Source organism: Nelumbo lutea, chromosome 8 (assembly GCF_056320005.1).
Source record: "Nelumbo lutea isolate HS-2025 chromosome 8, American lotus-T2T, whole genome shotgun sequence".
NCBI classification, from domain to species: domain Eukaryota; kingdom Viridiplantae; phylum Streptophyta; class Magnoliopsida; order Proteales; family Nelumbonaceae; genus Nelumbo; species Nelumbo lutea.
This window is the reverse complement of record NC_142691.1, coordinates 43,784,825-43,808,723: the sequence shown is the minus strand read 5'-3', so window position 1 is coordinate 43,808,723 and position 23,899 is coordinate 43,784,825. Positions and strand designations below refer to the sequence as shown.

At 36.1% G+C, this 23,899-nt stretch overlaps 1 protein-coding gene across 1 annotated transcript; it reads right to left on the bottom strand.

Moving 5' to 3' along the window:
- Window positions 1-304: 304 nt before the first annotated feature.
- On the bottom strand, window positions 305-4,973 carry LOC148843937 (plasma membrane ATPase 4). The gene is made up of 14 exons (XM_088957905.1): window positions 4,706-4,973; window positions 4,379-4,597; window positions 4,157-4,294; window positions 3,718-4,032; window positions 3,282-3,608; window positions 3,066-3,185; window positions 2,844-2,966; window positions 2,667-2,771; window positions 2,269-2,578; window positions 1,682-2,196; window positions 1,425-1,598; window positions 1,124-1,306; window positions 829-1,010; window positions 305-718 (listed from the first exon to the last, which is right to left on the bottom strand). The coding sequence occupies exons 1-14, from the start codon at window positions 4,760-4,762 to the stop codon at window positions 622-624; spliced, it is 2,865 nt and encodes a 954-aa protein (XP_088814031.1). The 5' UTR covers window positions 4,763-4,973; the 3' UTR covers window positions 305-621.
- Window positions 4,974-23,899: the final 18,926 nt, after the last annotated feature.

The window sequence follows — 23,899 nt, the reverse complement described above, 5'->3', positions numbered from 1 at the left end:
TAGGGTGAAGTTTTCAATCATGCTTCATCGAATTCTATTGACAAGAGTATTTATAGAGTAGCACAAAATTGAGAGTCATCAGATGGGTGATGCTTATAGTAAAAGTGTAGCTAATTAAGATGGGTGATGCTGATGTGAGTCTTATCTTATGCCAACAGAGATGGCTATAACCTTCACATACATGATACCACACCATCCAAAGCTTTAAGCCATAACAAGCTATTCTAGCAATCACCCATATACATGAATCTTATTCTAAATTTAATAAAAAAAAAGTGAAATCTAGCTAGAAACAGATTGAAAATGGCCATAGAATATGAAATAATATTTCATATTAAAATATTCCCATTCTTCCATTACAGCTCTTCTGGTTGGCAACAAGACACCTTAATTCCAAGTTTCCAACAATAGATCACGTGAGAATGCTGATGTCCATGATATTATTTCCCCAAATATTCCCAAATACTTCCCTCCTCTTCCCTGCATTTCCACAGTCAAAACAAAAAGGAAAATTGAAAAGAAGAGGGAAGGAATAAAAAAACAAAAAGCAACATCAGCCTTTATTGTCTTCAAATGCCTTGGCTACACACGTCATAAATTCATGCCGTACTTGTCTCTCTTTCAGACAGTATAGTGCTGTTGAATGGTCTCGATGTCAAGTCCCTTGAGCTTCACCACCGACTCGACATGTCCCTTCAGAGTGTGCAGCTCCCTTAGCCTGATACAACATTTGATTTTGTTAATAAGTTGTTGTATTGTATGTATAAATACTTAAATGAAAATATGTATATTTGAGCAATAGAACCCGAAATCCACTTCAATTAATACCTTGCAACCTCAGCTCTTCTCTTAGCTTGCTCAGCGATCTCAGACAGCTCTCTGTAGCTGCTTTTGTCATTGAAGAGCGATGATGTCTCTGGTGGTTGAAGGCCGTGCAAAGTACGTTGAGCCAAAGCCCATTGTGCCTCTCTCTCTCCTTTCCCATAATCCTTCTTTGTTGTGAAAGCAGTCTGGAGAAAAAGAAAAAGAATGAAATGACAGAATCAAAATTGCAGATATATATTTCAGTGGAATAGCAGTTATTTTGATGGAAATGATCGAATAACAAAAAAGGGGTATGTACCTTGTTCTGAAGCAGGTTATCCCAAGCCTTGCCGCTCAATCCATAGCGGATCAAGAACTTCAGAATATCAAGAGGGAAGTAGAAAACAACACTGAAAATCCAGATGACTCCAGCCCATCCCCAGCCAATGCCACTGATTCGAGCAAAATGCCACTTGGCATAGACAGCAATGAGTGTGGCCACCTGAGTAAGTTAATCAATTATTGATGCCAGATTTAGCTGATGGTAGTAGTTACTAACGCCAAAGAATGCTGAAATTGAGTTTGAACCAGAAACAACCCACACAGTAGTAGACACTCACCAACTGAGCAATGAGGAAGGCAAAGACTAGCATAAGACCTGGGCGTTCAACAAAAGACCAGCTCCTTGAACGGGTGACAAAGATGAGTGCCTGGCTCACAATACTCACTTGAAGGTAGAGAGCTGCAGTAAGCTCTTCATCATTTTTCCTGATGGATCTCACACCAAAGCGATCCTGCCCATGTTCCATGATTTAGCACTGACAATGCAAGATTAATGAATGGATTTGTTTAAGTAATGGAGGGTGCATTTTCTTACTGAGAAGAAGTCGGTGTCATGCGCAGCCCAGAAAAAGATGACTGTCATCACAGCGAGGTAGGTGCCCAGAATAATACCGGTGGCAAAGATTTCCTTGAGCTTCCATGAATCAGGCACAGGAGATGGTTTGACTCTATCCTTGGAGATGGTCATAATGGTTCCATCGTTGAGAATGGCAATGATGAGGACCATGAATGGAGAGAAATCAAACTTCCAGATAAGTGCAATGAGCATGAATCCAAGCACAATACGGATTGTGATGGACACTGCATAGATGGTGTAGTTCTTCATTCTTTGGAAGATGGCTCTGCTGGTCAAAACAGCACTTATAATGACACTCAGTCCAGGCTCTGTCAATACTATGTCTGAAGCACTCCTGGCTGCATCAGTTGCATCTGCCACAGCAATACCTATGTCTGCCCTCTTCAAGGCCGGCGCATCATTCACACCATCTCCAGTCATTCCGCAAATATGCTTCCTCTCTTGCAGTTTCTTTACAATTTCATATTTGTGCTCTGCATGTAACACACCATTAGTATATTTTACTAGAATGAGTTAAGCCGGAAACCGAAAATAGTTTTAATTACCAGGGAAAACACCGGCAAATCCATCAGCCTTTTCAATGAGCTCATCAACAGGGATCGATGCAATGGACTCATCCTTGCACTGGCCCAGAAGAGAGGAAGAGGGATACATGTTGGTACCCATGCCAAGCCTACGCCCAGTCTCTTTGCCAATGGCAAGCTGATCACCAGTGATCATTTTGACATTGACTCCGAGATTAAGGGCTCGGCGAATGGTCTCTGCACTATCATGCCTTGGAGGGTCAAAGAGAGGCAACAGCCCGACAAATTGCCATGGTCCTCCTGCACTTTCCTTGTTTTTCTCTGGTACCGTCTGTCCAGAAAGCAAACACCATCAAACCCAATTCAATATTACACACTCCGTAAATACATCAAACTAAGCAAAGTTTTTCCTCTTTCACCTGTCGGGCAACTCCCAAGGAACGAAGACCCCGGTCTGCAAATTTGTCGATAATAGCGTGGACTTTGCTCTTGGCTTCATTGCTCATTTTACAGAGATCAATAATCTTGTAGCATTAAATTTTATGGTTAGCTGTACTATATTTGTAGGGGAGAGAGAGACAGAGAGAGAGAGGTACCTGTTCTGGTGCACCCTTGCTAGCACGATGCCAGTGGCCATCGGAATCAATGTAGGTTATGGCAGTGCGCTTCTCCACAGGGTTAAAGGGCAGGAAGTGCACCTCTGTAATCCCTGCTCTTGCCTACAAGGAAGGAAGTTGAAACAAGAAGAGACATAGAGAGTTAGTGTCTTCATTTCAGTCTGGTTGTCAATTCTGAAATTGTTTGTGCATAGTGCATACCTCCTTGGGGTCAGCCAACATTCCTACTATTGAAGCGTCAATAGCATCCTGATTCTCAACTCTGGAAGCTCTGGCAGCAATCAAGACCACAGTTTCCCTGTCCATGTCCTTGACAAATACCTGCGTTTAAACAATTCATGCAATCTCAATCAACAACCTAGCATGGATCAAATCTTACATTTATTCTAAGGGAAATCACATTCAGCACCCACCCACCTCAATCATGCTCTTGTCAACTGTAAGCTTGTTGAGGGTGAGGGTGCCCGTCTTGTCACTGCAAAGCACATCCATCCCAGCCATCTCCTCAATAGCAGTCATCCTCTTCGTAATGGCACCCTGCTGAGAAAGCCGGTGTGACCCAATTGCCATAGTCACTGACAACACAGTCGGCATGGCGATTGGAATCCCTCCAATGAGTAGCACCAACAAGTTATCAATTCCATCTCTGTATTTCCTGTGCTGAATTGGATACATCACGATTATCTCCACCAACATCCCCACTGCTATCGAGCAAATACAGAAGTTTCCAATGGCTGTCAAGACCTGATCAAACATCAAACGACCCATCAACATCACGTATGCTGGGAATTAATAATAAATGCAGGAGACTGTGATCGGTTGAATATTATATATACTAATATAGAAGACAGACCTTCTGGAAGTGACCAACTTGGTTGGTGCTGTCAACAAGATGAGCAGCCTTGCCGAAGAAGGTGTGGACTCCAGTGGCAATAACAACAGCCTCGATCTCACCTTGCTTGCAAGTAGAGCCAGAGAAAACTTCATCCCCAGGATTCTTCGTGACAGGTAAGGATTCGCCAGTAAGGGCAGATTGGTCGATCTTGAGTGGGTCTCCCTCCAAAAGGCGAGCATCTGCTGGGACAATATCTCCAAGTTTGATGCTTATCACATCACCAGGTACCAGGATTGCTGCTTCTTGCTCAGTCCATTTCCCATCCCTAAGTACCTTCGCTCATTATGATGGGAGCAACGCCCACTTTGTTAGTACGTTGCACATCAAAAGGTTGCTATGGTGCAGTACTGAAACCCACCTCCCAGAATTAAAAAAGAAAATAAAATAAGGAACCTACCCTGGTCTTGGGGGCAAGACCTGCCATGAGAGCAGCAGCTGCATTTCCAGCATTGTTTTCTTCGATGAAGCTGATTGTGGAGTTGATGATAAGCAATACAACAATACCAACAAAGTCTTGGTAATCTGGAGGCTCTCCCTGTGTTCATTCCACATAATTTTCTTAGTAATTAAAACTAAACAAGTGGGTGTATTTGAGAGAGAGAGAGAGAGAGAGAGAGACCCCTCCATTGGCCAATCCAATGGCCATAAGAGCAGCAATTTCCATGACCCAAGAAAGAGGATTCCACATAAATCCCAAAAACTTTAAAATCTTGCTCTCCTTTTTCTCTTCCAGTTTGTTGGGACCAAAGATTTGGAGCCTCTGCTCCCCTTCCTCCGTGGTCAGACCCTGTCTTGTACATTTTAGCTGCTCAAATACTTCCTCGACAGGGATCCGCTCCTACACATAGAATACAATACAATATAATCATCATAAAATTAAATTTTGTTAGTTTCTAATACAACTGAAAACTTAGATTTTCTGAAAAGAGAAAGGAATCATTCTTACAAGATCAACGTTCTCATTCTTGATTTCTTCAAGAGAAATGTTCTTGTTGCCAGCCATGGTTAGGAACTGGAACTAACACTCGAAACTGTGAAGAAGAGAGCTGTCTCTCTCTGAATAAGAAGAGCTTTTTACAAGGTTCTCTACTGAAAGCTCGACATGACTTGACCGCTCATCGCTCTCTTTCTTCCTTTGCACTCTCTTAGGCCTCCTCCATTTGCATGATAACTATAAGATATTTACCTTTTTTCCGTTCCGTCTGCAGAAGACGAAAGCTAAAGTTGCACATGACCCACCTTTTATAGTCCTCCACCCACCTCAACCTCATAACAAACCCCAATGTTTACGTACTATTCTTGATCTCCGTCGAAATGGTCATCGCCACTGTGACCAATCACCAACTCCAAAACGGAGTTTTAGTGCTTTCCTTCTCTGTTAACCCTGTAAAGCGGACACTAGAAGTAAAGGCGATAAGCCGATAATTAAGGGACGCTTTACCACGTCAATTGTTTTTCTTGTTATTGTTTGTTTCTACATACGAAACAAAACTCAAAACCAACTGGTTTTGAAATTGTGTTCGGCTTCACACCGTTCCAACAGCCTTGGAATATCTTCCCACCAAATAAGTATGAAACACCCGGATTCAGTCAGTGCAAGGCCCGTTCCAACAACCTGCGTAGCCTTGCATTGGGAACATCTCTCCATGAAATACAACACAGAAGTGCTGAGATGTTCCCAATAGGTCAAATGGATAATATTATGATGTTATAAATAATACATTATCATCATTAAATTTCACTAATAAATCCATACACTAATTATTAATAGAATAAAATTTTATATTTTTAAAATAAACTTAGAAATGAAATCATATTTTCCATCTAGGTAGTGGGTAAGTACTTCAACCATTTGGGTCAAATATATAATTTCATGATGTCATAAATAAATAATACAAATTTAGAAATATAAAAAATACAAAAAAAATATAAACAAAGAAATTTTGAAAAAAATTGGACACATTTCTATTATTATATATTTGTCATATTAAAAAATAACTATGATAAAATAGATAATTTTATTAATGATAGATATCAAATATACAACTTAAAATATAGAAAAAGAAATCTTGAAAAAAAAAATTGGGCACATTTCTATTATTATATATTTGTCATATTATAAAATAACTATGATAAAATAGACATAATTTTATCAATGATGGATATCAAATGTACAACTTAAAACCGATGGGAAATTAAACCATCTTCCTATCTAGGGGGTGGGTTAGTGGTTCAACTTTTCCGGTCAAATAGGTTAACCCATAATGTATAATTCAAAATATTTTTTTTAAATAGAATAGTACAAAAAATATGAAACAATTTTGGGCACCACTGTAATATTATATACTAATAATATAAATAAAAATATGTATGACAAATAATAATTATTTTATCAATGATATAAATGAAATGCAAAATTTAAAACCACTTTGAAAATGAAACCATTTCCATATCTAAATGGTAGGTAGGTTAATGATCTAACATTACGGATCAAATGGATCAATCTATGAAAAATATAAGCTTTATATATATAAATCATTTTGATATAATTCTATTGTTATATATTCACCATATTAAACAAAAATAAATGTGAAAATAAAAATTACTTTTATTGATGATGAAAATGGAATACATGATTTAAAATCAACCAAAAAACCATAATGGTTTTTCAATCCAAGTGGTGGGTTAGTGGTTAAATTGTTCATGTCAAATGGATGTTATTATAAAATAGTAAAATACATAAAATTATAGAAAATATAGAAATTTATCGATAATTTTGGGTACATTCTATAATATTATATATTCATTATATAAAAAAGTATAATTAATAAGAATTATTTACATTAATGATAGAAATGGGATAAAAATTAGAATAAAAACTAAAGAGCATTAATGTCTAACACATGACCTGGCTAACCATGTCAAATGGTTCAATAATTTAATTAGCTAGGTCATCATAGGCAAGTGGTTTGGTAGAGATGCAAACTAATTAGATCAGATTTGAATCAGGGTATATTCAAATCTGATATGATCCAAAGATTCGATCGGGTCTCATAAATATTGATTTGAATCTAAATCCGACCAAGATGTCGGATATGTATGTAATACCTTCTAATTTAATTTTTTTAATATTAAATTATTAGAAGAAAAAGAAAATATAACAATTGAAATAAAAAACAAAAAATATAAGTGTTTCAACTATTTCTATCATATAAAAAGTTTACAAAAATGCAATATAAATAACATATTTTTAAATAAATAATAAATAACATATATATTATATATAAATACTATATACATAAATAATTTACTTGACCACAATATTAAAAACCAATGTTTAAAATATATATTGGAATTGCATTTCCTCTTGGTAAATAAATAATTTTTATTATCTCATAAGTTAAATAATAAAAAATAAAAATGTAGATTTTTTTATAAATTTTATAAAAAAAATTGAACATTCATTAATATTATATATTCTTCATATTAAACAAAAATATGTTTGAAAAAATAAGAATTATTATTAGTAAAGATAGAAATGGCTCAAATACAAAGAAAAAAATGAATTAATGTCTTAATCATAGTCCATTTTCCTGATTAAATAGGTTAACCGTTTAACTAGTAAGGTCATTTGGTTGTTGATTATTATCATCATGATCATTTGATACTGCAACATGCAAAAATAAATGTGAAAATAAGAATTACTTTTATTGATGATGAAAATATAATACATGATTTAAAATCAACCAACAAAGAAAAATGGTTTTTCCATCCAAGTGGTGGGTTAGTAGTTCAACTATCCATGTCAAATGGATCAACACATGATGTTTATTATTAAATAATAAAATACATAAAATTCTAGAAAATGTAGAAATTTGTAGATAATTTTGGGTACATTCTATAATATTATATATTCATCATATAAAAAAGTGTGATTAATGAGAATTATTTTCATTAATGATAAAAATGAGATAAAATTTAGGATAAAAAATAAAGAACATTAATGTCTAACACATGACCCTACTAACCATGTCAAATGATTCAATGATTTAATTATCTAGCTCATTATAGGCAAGTGGTTTGGTAGGGATTAAATTTGATTCGATTTGATGATCTTATCGGATCTCATAAATATTGATTTGAATCTAAATCCGATTAAGATGTTGGATATTGAATCTGATACAATCCGGTTTAATTTAAAAAATCATAAATTATTAAAAAGAAAAGAAAATATAATAGTTGAAATAAAGAAAAAATATAAGTATTTTTTCAACTATTTTCATCATATAAGAAGTTTACAAAAATGAAAACAATATATATATATATATATATATATATATATATATATAATTGATTTGACAACAATATTAAAAACCAATATTCAAACAATATATTGGAATTGCACTTCCTTTTGGTAAATAAGTAATTTTTATTATCTCAAAAATTAAATAATAAAAAATAAAAATATATAATCTTTTATAAATTTTATAGAAAATTTTGAACATGCATTAATGTTATATATTATTCATATTAAACAAAAATATGTTTGAAAAATAAGAATTATTGTTAGTAAATATAGAAATCGCTAAAATATAAAGAAGAAAATGAATTAATTTCTTAATCATAGTCCATTTTCCTAGTTGAATAGGTTAATGGTTCAACCAGTAAGGTCATTTGGTTGCTGACTATTATCATCATCATCATTTGATATTGCCACGTGCAACACGCATACACTTTTACTAGTTTATATGACAAAAACAAATTAGCCCAAGCTGAGAAATTATCTCAAGTGAAACCATTGCCAAGGTAACAAAAAAAGAGTCCTTAGAGATTTATTTTAGAAGGCCTAGTCCTTAGAGGTTGAATAACATTAGAAGAGTAGAGAAAGTGAATAATCCATTCCATCTTTGCTGCATGAGCAGTTTTCTTAAACCTTTATAGATAGCAAAAATCTCAACTTCCTCAACCATTCATATAGATTGTTGAGAAGAAAAACACAACCTCCTATCATAGTAAGAAAAGAAAAGTCAAGAGTGAACCATGTATACCCATGAAAAATCTAAGAAGGTGATATTACTCCATCTAAAAACACAATTTCATGAGGTTTTTGTCATGAATAGTATTAATAAGATGAGTAATAGAGCTAAGCTACAATGCTTCAACTATGACATAGGGAAATAAATGCTAAGGAGATCCAAAGAGGATAGCAAAATCAAAGGAGCAAAGTCAAAATAGATGATCCATACATTCAACTTCATTATAACATAAAACACAGATCAAGTTTGAAGAATCTCAAGGAGACATTAGTTTAGCATTTACAATAAGAAATCCATTAAAGAGATACCAGCAAAAAATTTTAAACTAGCTAGGGGGTCTTTAGTTTTCGGATCCATTTTTAACAAAGCTTTTGTTGAGGTAATATTACCAGAAAAGAAAGTTTTTCTAAGATCCAAATACACATGTTTTGGAAAAAAAAATAAAAAAAAAAAAGAGCCTTGGCACCCTTAGTCCATATCTATGAAATGTCAGCATCTGTACAATAAATAGGATTAGTTGAAATCAGGTCAACCATGACAGGAGTAAATTACTGATTTATGATATACAAATTCCCATGTCCCTATTCATTTAGTAGATCAACAATCTCCAAATTCATAAAATGAGATAGCAATGGGTTTTCGATCATGTAATAAGATTTATCAAATTTAATAAAAGGCACTTAATTGACTTAAGCTTGAGATTGAAGATTAATCAAGTAAATACTTTCTAAATACAACTCTTTGAGAATAGATGCAACTGATTTCTGCAGAAAAGAATCAGAAGGTTTTATTTTATAAAGAAATAAATGGATGTTTTTCAAATATTTAGCTCTCCACAACTTAGCCCGAATTTTATGCTCTTCTACTAAAAACCTCCATGCTAAATTCTTTAAGAGAGCTTTATTGACAAAGGAGGTAACCCAAAATCCTAAGTCACCATTCATTTTTGGTTGACAAAGGTTTTCCCATGCACGTCATCTAAGATAGATTGAAATTGATTTAGATACAACTTAAGGTTATCAATCAATCTTATTGAGATGGGCCCTAATGGATATCATAACATCATCTCCAAAAAAAGAAGTGAGAAACATATGTAAATTGATAATTAAGCTGAACACCTTGAATATTTCCCTCTATTTCTGCTCTAATTAACATCTAGAAAGACCTTGCATGACTAAAATAAATAGATAAGGTGACAAGGGTTCACCTTGAGGAAGACCACCAGTAGGGGTAAAGTGCCCTTCAAGGATATCATTAATGAGGACCAAAAATGAAACATTAGAAATACATTAAAAAATAAAGTTACATATTCCTAAGAGAAGCCAAGATCTTAAAGAAGATGCATTAAATAAGTTCAATCAAGCCTGTCATAGGCCTTGTTCATATACAATTTCATAATTATTATTTCAAATATTATGGAATTTATTAAATTATTTTTATTCTCTAAATAATTTTTTTTTAAATTTATTAATTAATTTTGTTATTTTAACTATTTAAAATTTAGCTATTTGAAATATTCCATTATTTAAATATTTCAATCATATGTTAAATATTTAAATTAAAATATTTTGTTATTCAATTATTTATCTACTTTTAATATTTTTCTTTAAAATATCTAGTTATTGAAATATTTAAATGATATTTTTCATATTTTCATAATATTATTTAGTTGTTAAATTTAATAATTCATGAAATTATAATTTATATTGTTATTTCAAATTTTCATTATGAATTTCATAAAAATATAAAATTATTAATAATATGAATATGATTAAATCTACTATTTAAATAATTGTTAATTTTTTAATTGAAACTTTCCTTAAATAGATATAGATGAAAAGTGGGGGAGAGGATAAATAGGAATTAGACATAACTTAGGAAAAAGTGGGGGATAGTTAGTTTCCTAATAAAAAGGAGAGGAGAAAAGGAGATAAGTCATGCTAAGGTTGCAACTTTGCGGGCTTCTAAAGGCAATTTTGAAACCCCTCTAGAATTGCTCTTTTGGGGGTAATGGACCAAGGAGAGGTCATCTGACATGGCATGCTCTACTTTACATATATACTAGTGGGGACCCATGCGATGCATGAGTTTTGTTAAGTGAAAGGTAAACAATAGAAATACATTAGAATATATAATTTTATTAAACAGTGTATGCCCTTAGCTCCAATCAGATTGATGTATAGATACATTTATTGTAAATGAATAGAAGTACATTATTGTTTCATGTTATCATTGGTATGTTTCTTTGAAATTTACCCCTTAAACTGGACACTTATGACACTCACGTTAGTTTAGAATGTTCTTAGCCGTTAGATAGACTTGGGGAGTTTATCCTACCAAGGCTGACACTAATGTGCTACCAAAGAAGTTGGAGCAGCTTGTCTCAACTGTTAGGGTTAGAGCCAAAGCACATGTACTGTGTGTTTGATTGAAGTACTAAACGACCATGTTCCAGTTATGCTCTGGACCTTGGAGACTGATGGGCAAAACTGGAAAGTTACACATAACCCCTAGACTTAATTATGGTACTGCACTGAGTGTCGGATTAGGCTGTCTTTGATATGCCAATTAGTGAGATCCATTGGGGATCAAAACCTAGGTATGTTGAGGCAATCTAAGAATTCACTTCAATGGGTGATCATAGTGATAGGATCAGCCCCTTTGTCAGACAAAGTGAATGGTCGGGACTGTACTTTCTCTGATGGAAACCAAAACAGCCAGTAGTGAATTTTAACCATGTTTGAGATTTGTTTTGCAAATTCACTTCAGTGGGTGATCATAGTAATAGGATCAGCCCCTTTGTTAGACAAAGTGAATGGTCGAGACTGCACTTTCTCTAATGGAAACCAAAACAGCCAGTAGTGAATTTCAACCATGTTTGAGATTTACTTTGCAAAATATATTTATATGATATATATATATTATGCTTCAAGAATTATGCTTGCAAAAGGTTTTAATTCCCGGGACCCATCCAAGAAGAGAGTGTGACACTACAAAATAATGTTTTTATTAATATTATTTTTTATATAGTTGGTATAATTTTCTTGAAAAATATTGTAACTTTCTTAGTAAGTTAAATATTTAATAATTTTGATGTTAAAATGAAATTAATAAATAGACTTATTCAAAGATCTATTTATTTCATTTATGCTTGAGTTGTGATATATAATACAAAATACAAATAAATTATGATACTTATGATCAAATCTAACCAAGACATATTGTATGTAATTACAACAATATCAACTGCGAACAAAGTCACTTTTTATTAATAATTTATTGTAAAATAATTATAATAAATAGTAAGAACAATTTGTAAAATTTGTGTTAATTTATGGGAACTATTAATAATATTCTGTTTTCTAATAATTTCTGATAATTCTGGTAATTTATCGTATTTTTATGGATAATTTCTGGTAAATCATACTAATTTGTGACAACTTTTGGAAATTCTGTGACAATTTTCTGCTAATTTCTATTAACTTGGTAATTTATTATTTATGAATAAATTGTGTAATTCTAGGAAATATTGCTAATATGTGGTAATTTCTAGTAATTGCTGATAATTCTGGTAATTCATCATATTTTCTTGTATATTTCTTGGTAAATTATAATAATATATGACAATGTTTGGTAATTACAACAAATTTTTATTAATTATTCATAATTACTGTTAATTTTCTACTAAATTATATTAATTACTGATAAGTTTGTAGTAATTTATTATTTCTTAACAAATTATTTAATTTTGGGAAATACTGCTAATATGTGGTAATTAAAATAATACTTGATAATTCTGTTAATTTATTATATTTTCTTGGATATTTTCTAATAAATTATAATAGTTTATGACAATTTTTAATAATTGCGATAATTTCTAGTAAATAATAAATTTTATTATTAATTTTATAGTAAATTATTATAATTACCATTATAGTATTTTATTCATATTTTTTCTAATAACTATACTGATATTTTCTAATAATTGATGATAATTCCGATCAATTATCAATAACCATAATTTTCAATAATTAGTAATTAGCAATTAAAAATTTTAAAAACTAATGTTTAACTAATTGTAATAAAAATATTAATAGTAAATAAAAGTTATAATTATTATTGATATTTTTAATAATGATAAAAGAGTATTATTATTATTATTTCAATAACAATTTAAATAACCAATACTGATATTTTAATAACAGTAATTAAAATGTATTACTATTGTAATAATAATTTACAAATGTTTATTATTAATTTTCTAGTAAATGATTATTATAACTGTTATAATAATTTATTCATATTTTTCAAATGATTATTATTAATTTTTTAATAATTGTTAATAACCATAATTTTAGTAATTAATGACATTAATTAAAAATTATTAACAATAAATTAAAAATAATAATTAATATTGAAATTATTAATATGATATATTAATAACAATAATTAAAAAGTATTCCTAATATAAGAATAATATGTTGACTATTTCAATAACAATAATTTTTATTGATATTTTTAATATGTTGACTATTTCAATAACAATAACACATGTTAAATGTTAAAGATCAATTTGGATACAGTCCGGATTTGGAACGATACACCCAAAACCGCTAAAATATTCCATCTTCTTGACCCATTTATATGGTTCAGTGGTTACAGGGCAACCACAATAGAAAAAGAGTGGGGTCCCGAAATACCTATGATGAGGGGTAATTTGGTCTTCCCAGTCGTACAGTGACATGTGACCTCCAGATGACACTTTGGCGTTGAGTCAGTAGACTAGCTCGGTAAGTTTGTTTGGAGCACCTCATTCAAGCCGACTTCCACCTCGGCAAGGCCGAGCTAGTAGACTGCGTAAGATTATGGCGACCTGTCTTAGAGGTTGGCTGAGCTGTGAGGATTTGAGGTGACCTACAAAGAAGAGCTTGCTAACCATCTCGAGCAGTACACTACCATGAGTGCCAATACCTCGACTGTTATAATGGCCCACCGTATTGCATGCCACGACTTCACTCGGGTGTCCCCCGTGAGGATTTCGCAATTGATGCACAAAACACACTAGACAAAACGCACCAAAGAATGTGAATGCGATTCCTTCTGTGGTCGAGCCCGCAAAAGTTAATGTGCGCCAGTTCTATGATCTAGTGTGGTGTGTATAGGGCATGAGTGAGTAGCTGAAGTCCTGGGAAAGCAAGTTCACCTCCATGGCAGGGCAACAACAACAACAACAACACCAGGTACTTGTTCAGCAAGTCACCAGGGTACCTCAACAGAATACCAGATTGAATCAGATTGGCCATGTCAACCCGGTTCCACCCCATTTCCGCAACCAGACCAGGTCTCCAATGGGGCGTCCGTGCACGACAACAATCAGCACCATGTTGACAATGCAGCCCACAACAACAACCAGATCCCGATAGAAAGCCGAGCTACGACCACTATCAGAACTGAAGTCGCTAGCTTGTTTGAAGGGTCCAAAGGAAGGCGCAAGAGACATGCACACCGTACTGCCAAAAAGTGCTAGCTCGCTCCAACAAGGAGCATAACCCAAAAAAGAGTGGACAGTAAAGCAACAAGCAAGCTGGATGCCCTGTTTGAACAATTATGTCTGACCCAAGAGTCACCACTGGCACCGAAGATCCTCCAGGCCCCAAGACCGAAGAACTTCAAGGCACCGACTCTTGAGACCTACAATGGTAAAATAGACCTAATTGAACATGCCAACAGCTTCCAAGCCCTCATGCTACTTCACGAGGCTAATGATGCAAGTATGTGCATCGCATTCCTAACCACCCTAAAAGAAGAGGCATGGCTTTGGTACTCAAGGTTGGCCTTGGATCCATCAAGAATTGGGACTAGTTCGCCTGGATGTTCATTAGCTAGTTTGCCACTAGCAAAAGGCACTCCAAATCAGCCACATATTTACTTAATGTAATCCAAAAATCTAATGAAACATTGAGAGAATATAAAAAGAGGTTCAATAAGATTCTAGACTTAGACCTAGCCGTTCAGCTTACTGTGGCCTAAAAGGGCATATGTCACCCCGACTTACGCTGGGAGATTGAGCTGAACCCGCCAGCTACCATGGAGAAATTCCTTGCCATTGCAGACAAGTTTATTAAGGCCAGAGAAGCCTTGAAGTTGAGGTCCGAGTTGTTCAGGAAGAGAAAGCGGACTAAAGAAGAAGCAAGCAATAGCAAGACCAAAAGGAGAAGCAAGTCTCCTAAGAGAAGTAGGTCACCAAAGAGCAGATGTAGCAGCTCGCCACAAAGGAAGATCAAGTCACCAACTTGGAGCTCAACCCAGCGACACTGTACCCCACCCTTGTACACTAGGATTTTTACTCCCCTAAATGCAAAAAAGGGAAAAATTTTAATGCAAATAGAATCCAATGACTATGTAAAGTGGCTACCCAAGATGAGGGGTGACCCAACCACCAGGAACCCCAACAAATACTACCATTTCCATCATGATGTTGGCCATGATACTAAGAACTACTAGAACCCTAAGAATGAAATAGAAGACCTGATCAAACAGGGTTACCTGAAGCAGTTCATCAAGGATGAATGCCAACCTAAAGATCAAGGTAGAGAAGCACCCCAAGCAGCTCGAGAGCAGGAGAGGAAAAATTTTAATGCAAATAGAATCCAATGACTATGTAAAGTGGCTGCCCAAGATGAAGGGTGACCCAACCACCAGGAACCCCAACAAATACTGCCATTTCCATCGTGATTTTGGCCATGATACTAAGAACTGCTAGAACCTGAAGAATGAAATAGAAGACTTGATCAAACGGGGTTACCTGAAGCAGTTCATCAAGGACGAACGCCAACCTGAAGATCAAGGTAAAGAAGCACCCCAAGTAGCTCGAGAGTAGGAGGCAACTCCCAGAAACCAACAATAAGAGTGACCCATCTGAGGAACCATCAACATGATCATAGGAGGATTAGTCATCACTGGATGCACCACCTCGACAAGCAAAAACTCAATCAAAGAATTGGAATATGAGGATAACAACCCGTCAAAGCGCCCAAAAAGAGAAGAGGTAATCTATTTTACTGAGGACAATATGCACGGAATTCAATACCTATATGACGATGCCTTGGTGGTGAGGTTACTTATCAACAAATTCAGGGTAAAAAGAATTCTCATTGACTCTGGCAGCTCGGCCGACATCTTATTTTTGGAGGCCTTTGAGTGCATGGAGCTTAGGAAAGCTGATCTGTAACCCGCCAACATTCCCTTAATAGGCTTCAACGGAGAGGTAGTTCGGCCTATTAGCAAGGTAAGAGTACCATTCGAGGTGGGCTCACCTCCTCATACAATGCGGTTTGTTCATGACTTCCTAGTGGTAGCCACCTGTGAGCGTCAGAAAAATGGCTTACTTGCTACTTGGGCTGGGAATGGAGTCGCCACCCATCAGATTAGGAAATGGAGGTGATGGGACCTCCGAGAATGATTTTTAAAATTCTTTGTTTTAATAGTGACTCTAACACCCAAAGCACCAACTAAACCAGTCTGGGTAGGTCTCGAATGGGAGAGGGAAGGGGTTAAGCACCCCTTTCTTGGGTCCAATAGGTGGGGCCCCCATGCTGATCCCAAACAAGTACAAATACAAATAACTATTATATGGACTAAAGGAATAATGAAAAAAGAGTAAGGAATAGAACATCACCAAAAGTTTCATAACAGGAACAACTTTCAATATTAAGAGATAATAAAGCCATAAAGAATAGACAGAATAAGAGAATAGCATAGGATGGTCTACTGGTATTCAACATTTTTAACTATTCTACCTAAAAGAATTTTAAACTTTAATGAACATTATATAACAAAAGAGAAGGAATTAATGATAACTAGAAATTGAAAACAAACTATTCCATTAAAACAAACACTAGAGAAAGTCTAGTGAAACTAATGATTAAGAACACAAGAAGCAACAAACTAATTCCACTGAAACCTTTAAAACATCATATTATTCAAAAATAAAAAAATGAACAAGCAAATCTGGGCTGATACTGGTGCACCCAAGATGCATCGTCGAACACCCGTGGCACCAGTTTAGAGATTTGTAAATTTTTCCAATCCTCAAAACTAAATAAAGAACGTAGTTTAGTGGTGAGGAAGGGGTCAAATCCTCAGGGAAGAAAGCTTAAAAATTATTGTTTTGTTCCAAACAAATAACAAAAAGAAAACAGATTTGTGAATTCTAGAAAATAAGAAAATAAAATTTATTAAAGCTGAAATTAAATATTCAGAATTGAAAAAGACAAGAAATTAAATTCAGAAATTAAATAAAACTGAAATTAACAAAAATAAAAAATAAAAATATGCTAAAATTTGGATCCAGTGGCAGTAGCCTTCCGGGAAGACAAACTGCAAGTCGTTCCTCCTCCGTTTAGCCCTTGAGCCCCTCGAGACACCTTAGCCTTGAACTAGGCGAATTCATATCTACAAAAGACAAAGGAAAACATAAATTAAATCAAACAAAAATAAAAAATTGCAAAAATAAAATTGTTATAAAAACTGAATAACAAAAAGAAAGAAAATAAAACAAATTAAAAATGGTGGATCAACTCTAGTGGCGGCAGTTGTAGGTTGGACGAGCTGCTTGCAGAAACCCCTCCTGACAAGAACTGGGCATCCTCCTTCCTATAACCCTTGAACCCCTCAAGAATCCTTGGCCTTGTGAATTGGGTTAACCAACCCCTTCTCCTGGGCCCTTGGGGTTCTTTTTATAGAGAAGGGTAGACAAAACTAGGATTAGAGAGAAAGAGAGGGGCGGCTAGTGGGTTTATGCAGAAAATGGGCGCCCTAGGGTTTAAATGTTAAAGAGATGGCGCCCCAAAATGGAGGGTGGAGATTGCAAGGTGAAGATATAAGGGTATAAGAGGTTGCTAAGGCTTGGATGGTTGAGATTAGATGTTAGGGAGGAGTGGAAGGTGAAGATTTAGCAGTTAAGGGTGGCTAGGATTTGTTAGAGGTGAAAAGAATGAGTGGGGAGGCGCCCTAGGGTTTTCTAAGGAGAGGGGAGTATGCTAATAAAGTAGGAGGGGCACCTTTCTATGTTTAGCAGATAGGAGGCGCCCCCTTGTGCTCAGTTTTTCAAAGAAACACCCCTTCCCAAAATCTACAGAAAACTCTATAAATTTCCCAATTTTTATCCAAAATTTGCACAGGGACCCTCAGAGGTCACAACATTGAATTTGAAGGGATAGGAAATCCATCATATGGACGCCCAAGATTGCGGAATAAATGGGGCAAATTTCAACAATTTTTCTTTCCCTTCAACTGGGAATCGAATTCCCTATTTAGAAAATCATATTTTCAAGGATCATTCTTGAACCATAAACTGAACCAAATCTGAACCAAAAGGAGGAGAAAGAGATAATACCTGATACAGAGAAATAATATCTCTCAATGGAGGTGTTTACGCCCAAGGTAGAAACCAAAATCTGCTCCCACTGAAGATGGCGCAGTGCAAGGTGGAGCAGAATCAGCAATGTCCTTCCTAAGAACTTGATTCTTCCCAAGAATCACCTGAATGGCTTGTGAATACAACTCCTACCAATCTTTTCTCCAAAAGATTGGAATCAAGATCCAATCTTGATTTCTCCCAAGTAATGGAGATCGAACTACTATAGGCGGCAGCTACAAGAAGGAGGCGGCTAAAGAGAATTTGTAGGGTACAGAATTCTCTCTTCTGTGATCTCAGCTCTGAAGTCAAGACTACTGATTGTCTGTTGTATTGGATGTCTAAAGGCTGCCGCCCCCTCTTCCTTTTATAGACTTAAAGGGATCAGCTCCTAATCCCATTAGGAGTTGCTAACCCAAATCATATCTAGATTAGAAGTCCCTTTAAGATAAGGGATAATCCTTGTCTTATCTGTGGATTAGATCAGTCAGCTCCTAATCTAATTAGAAAGTTTCCAAATCTAAATCTCATTTAGATCTTGGACTCTCTGAGTGGATAGGGTGTGCGCCCAATCCTATCAGCTGATCTTATCTCAGAATTTGCCCCTTAAAGACTAATCAAATTAGCCCAGTTCAAAATGGGCTTAAGGTCCATTTAGGGTTATGTATTCATTAAGCCTTCCAAACTGCTGCCCAGTTGGGCTTCCTTGTATGGCGTGAGACCCAAACATTGATCTACACATCAGCCACATGGACTAAGCCCAACCTTTATTACAAGGCCTGGCCGAATACACTGTTATGGATAGTGCACCCCCTGAAACCCATCAGATGGGCTCTATGGGTCCAACACTTACCCTAAGTGGTCATTGGGCCAAGCCACCTTGTAACACCCAGGGACTGTGGGCAGATGCAAGATTAGCCCATCAAGTATTATCCTCAATGGTCTTACACTTAACCTCTCAGCCCATAATGATCATACACTGCCCGACAAGAGAGGACCTCTCCCTCGGCTGCAAGGAACAGTGTTGCACTCTCTTAAGTATGGATCCCGGGAATTAAAACCTTTTGCAAATCATTTCGAAATCATAATTTATATACTTTTATATCTCATATAAAATATATTTTGCAAAACAAATTTCAACGATTGAAATCGGCTACCGGCAGTCTTGGTTTCCATTAGTGAGAGTGCATCCCCAATCATTACCTTTGTCCGACAAAGGGGCTGATCCTGTCACTATGATCACCCACTCAGGTGAATTCTCAGACTGTCCCAATATACCCAGGTTTTGACCCCCGCTAAGGATCTCGTTGATTGGTACATCAAAGACAGCCCAATCCGACACCTAGTGCAGTATCATAATCGAGTCTAGGGGTTGGGTGTAACTTTCTAGTTTTGCCCATCAATCTCCAAGGTCCAGGGCAATACTGGAAATCTGTTCTAGTTCAAAGATTCAATTAATCTCACACTGTGTGTGCCTAGGGTCTCACCCTGGTAGCTGAGACAAGCTACCCCAACTGACTTGGTGGCACCACAGTGTCAGCCTTGTCAGGATAGGTTTCCCCAGACCGACCCACTGACTGTGAACATTCTAAACTAACACGAGTCTCATTAAGTGTCCAGTTTAAGGGTTTTACATAGAAACATACCAAGGGAACATGAATCAAATATGCACTTTTATTCATTTACAATAAACTCATAAAGTACATCATTTTGATTGAAGCTAAGGGCATACAAAATTGTCTAACAAAATTTAACCAAAAAAGGGAAAAATGGTACAAATTAGTCAATCTATGGTCTAAAATACCCCTAAAATGATTCTCTTAAGGCATCAAAATACAGAGTTATCAGGTACGAAGAGTTACTAGAGTTGAATTAGCCTAGTTTCTCTCCTCCCAGCTAGATTGGGATTTTGACCTGATATTAGATCGATGCTTCAGTTGGGAGTGATGACTGTGAAATATGACTTGAGGATGATCTGACAAGATTTGAATTGGATTTATCTACAAATTGTTTAGCTTCGATTAGCATTCAACACAAGTAATGACTGGGAACGCAACCAATGGATTGGTAGAGGCAAACTTTCTGAGTTGATTTTCACCTTACGACATCTTTTTTGTTTGAGATTAAAGGAGAGATGAATTCAGACACAATAGTGTAGATGACGATGACAAATCACTAAAAATCTGAAGAAATTATCATTGCTCTGAGGTCTTCTCTTGCAATTGGAGAATAGAGGTAGAGAATGGTTGCTGCTTCTGCTCTCGTCTTTAAGTTGGAAGAGATGATGAACAATGTCTTTCCTTTAAGTATTTCAGAAAAAATGTTAGGAGAGGAGGAGAAAAAAAAGAGTGCGAGAAATAAGGAGAGAGGTGGAGGAGGGTGGGCCAGATCTACCACCACTACAACTCTGTTCGAACAAGGGTTGTGGGTTAGCTAGTTTTGACAGATCCAAGAAGAAGAAGATGAAGGAGAAGGAGAAGAAGAAAGAAAGAGAAAAGGAAAGAAGAAAGAGAGGAAGCGTAGACTGGTAGAGAAACCGCTGCTGCCCGAAGTTGCAGCAGTGGTTACTATTAAAAGCGAAATAGAGGGAGGAGGAGGAGGAGAAGAAGAAGAAGAAAGAAAGAAAGAGATGAGGAGAGGAAGACCGGAGATGGGGTTTGTTTTGGATTCACCACCACTAGTTTGTTGTTGAACATTCAGATTTGCTGGTGCTGCAACTCAAAGCAGCGATGACAAGAGGGGAAAGGGAGAGTGAATTGTGGATTTGAGGGCTCTTGGGGTGAAATTTGGGTTTTTTGGGCTTTTGGGTGTTTTAGATGGATTGGAAGGTTCTGATAAGGGATTTGGGGTGAATTGGAGGTTTAGGCAGTGGACCGAGCAAAAATGGGGTGCTAACACCTCTCATTCCCCATACAATGCTATACTAGGCCGACCTATCTTACATACCCTGTAAGTTGTCGTCTCGACGTATCATCTAGCATTGAAGTTCCCTACAGACACAGGCATAGGAGTACTGCAAGGTGACCAACTAGAATCTCATAAGTGCTTTGTAGCTACCTTGAAGGAAAATGACAAGATTGCCATCGACATCGACCTAGAGACACCACTTGAGAATACAGAAGAGTGAGCTCGACCCACCGAAGAAACCATTTTGGTTATAGTTGTTAGACAGTTTTGTATGCCCTTAGCTTCAATCAGAATGATGTACTTTATGAGTTTATTGTAAATGAATAAAAGTGCATATTTGATTCATATTTCTGTGTAATACCCTTAAACTGGACACTTAATGAGACTCATGGTAGTTTAGAATGTTCACAGCCAGTGGGTCAGTCTAAGGAGACCTATCCTGATAAGGTTGAGACTGTGGTGCCACCAAGTCAGTTGGGGTGGGCCTGTCGCAGCTGCCAGGGTGAGACCCTAGGTACATACAGTGTAGGATTAATTGAATCTATGAACTGGACCAGATTTCTAGTATTGCCCTAGACCTTAGATATTGATGGGCAAAACTGAAAAGTTACACCCGACCCCTAGACTTGATTATGATACTACACTAGGTGTCGAATAGGGCTATCTTTGATATACCAATCAGTGAGATCCTTAACGGGGGTCAAAACCTGGGTATGTTGGGACAATCTAAGAATTCATCTGAGTGGGTGATCATAGTGACAGGATCAGCCCCTTTGTCGGACAAAGGTAATGATAGGGGATGCACTCTCACTGATGGAAACCAAGACTGCCGACAGCCGATTTCAATCGTTGAGATTTGTTTTGTAAAATATATTTTATATGAGACATAAAAGTATATATATTATGGTTTCTAAAATGTTTGCAAGAAGGTTTTAGTTCCCGGATCCATATAAGTGGAGAGTGCAACACTGTTCCTTGCAGCCGAGGGAGAGGTCCTCTCTTGTCGGTAGTGTATAATCATTATGGGCTGAGAGGTTAAGTGTAAGACCATTGAGGATAATACCTGATGGGCTAATCTTGCATCTACCCACAGTCCCTGGGTCTTACAAGGTAGCTTGGCCCAAGGACCACTTAGCATAAGTGTTGGGCCCATAGAGCCCATTTGATGGGTTTCAAGGGGTGCATTGTCTATAAAAGTGTATTCGGCCAAGTCTTATGATAAAGGCTAGGCCGAACCCATGTGGCTGATGTGTAGATTAATTCTTCGGTCCCACGCCATACAAGGAATCCCAACTGGGCAGCAGTAAGGAAGGTTAAGTGGGTACATAAGTCTAATGGGCCTAAAGCCCATTTTGAACTAGGCTATTTAATTAGTTAATTATGTGGCGAATTCTGAGGTGGATTAGCTGATAGGATAGGGTCTTAACCCTATCTACTCAGAGAGTCCAGATCTGAATGTGATTCAGATCTAGAAACCTCCTAATGAGATTAGGAGAAAACTGATCTAATCTTCAGATAAGATAAGGGTTTATCCTTATCACCTAAAGAGAAGGCTGATCCAAATAGGATTTGGATAAGCAACTCCTAATTCAATTAGGAGTTGATCTTTTAGGTTAACAAAAGAATGAGAGGGTGGTAGCCTTTAGAAGACACACACATTAAGATCCTCTTCAGTGCTAAAATCAAGAAGGAAGAATTAAAGCATCCTTGCAAAATTCTTTCTTGCCGCCTCCTTGTTCTTGCCGCCCTATTTGCCAGTTCGATCTCCAGTTGAGGAAGAAGTCAAGATTCAATCTTGACATTAGTTCTTTGAAAAAGAATTGATAAGAAGATGTGCTCACGTGTCATCCTGCTGATTCTTGCGAAGGACAGAGTTCTTGGAGAAGAACACTACTGATTCTACCCCATCCTGCACTGCGCCATCTTCAGTGGGAGTAGTCTTTGGATCATTCCTTGGGCATGAACACCTTCGTTGGGGGATACTATTTCTCTATATCAGGTATAATCCTCTCCTACTCCTTTTAGGTTTTGATCTGGTTCAGTTTACGTTTCAAGAATGATCCTTGAATATATGATTTTCTAAAGAGGGAATGCAATTCCCAATTGAAGGGAGAGAAAAAATTTTTGAAATTCGCCCCCTTATTCCGCAATCTTTGGGCGTCCATATGATGGATCTCTCATACCTTCAGTGGTATCAGAGCTGTGTTCAAATCTTGAACCATTTTGTTTCAGATCTGAACCTGTGCAAATGGGCAGAAGGTGTTCTACCCGATTTGCGCAGATATGGGTTTTGGGAAATTTGTTCCCAAAATTAATGGGTGAATAATCTGAAATTAATTTTATATAAATCTGATTATTACTTAGAATTGTTCTTTATGGTTTTCTTGATTTATGGGTTGTTCGTACAAGAGGAGATCAAAATCTTGATTTGCATAGGGAACTTGCGTTTTTTGCAGTTTTTGGATTACTTTATTTGGTCTGTAAAATATTTTTTTTATTATTTTTTAGACTGAATGTATAGGTATTCAATCTGATGTATTTATTAATAGAAATTAGGATTTTTATTTATTTTATTTTGGATCGAAGATGGCGGCGCAGAAAAGGAGAACCCGTAGAGGAGATTTCGCAGATGGAAGAATCGCTATCTGCGATTTGTAGTTTGTGAAACTGCAACTTGTGATCTAACCTCTGTTTTGCAGGAAGGATTGTGCGAATAGCCCTAATAGACTGATTCTTGATTGTTCTTTTATCAGAATTTAATTTCATATTATTTTCTTGA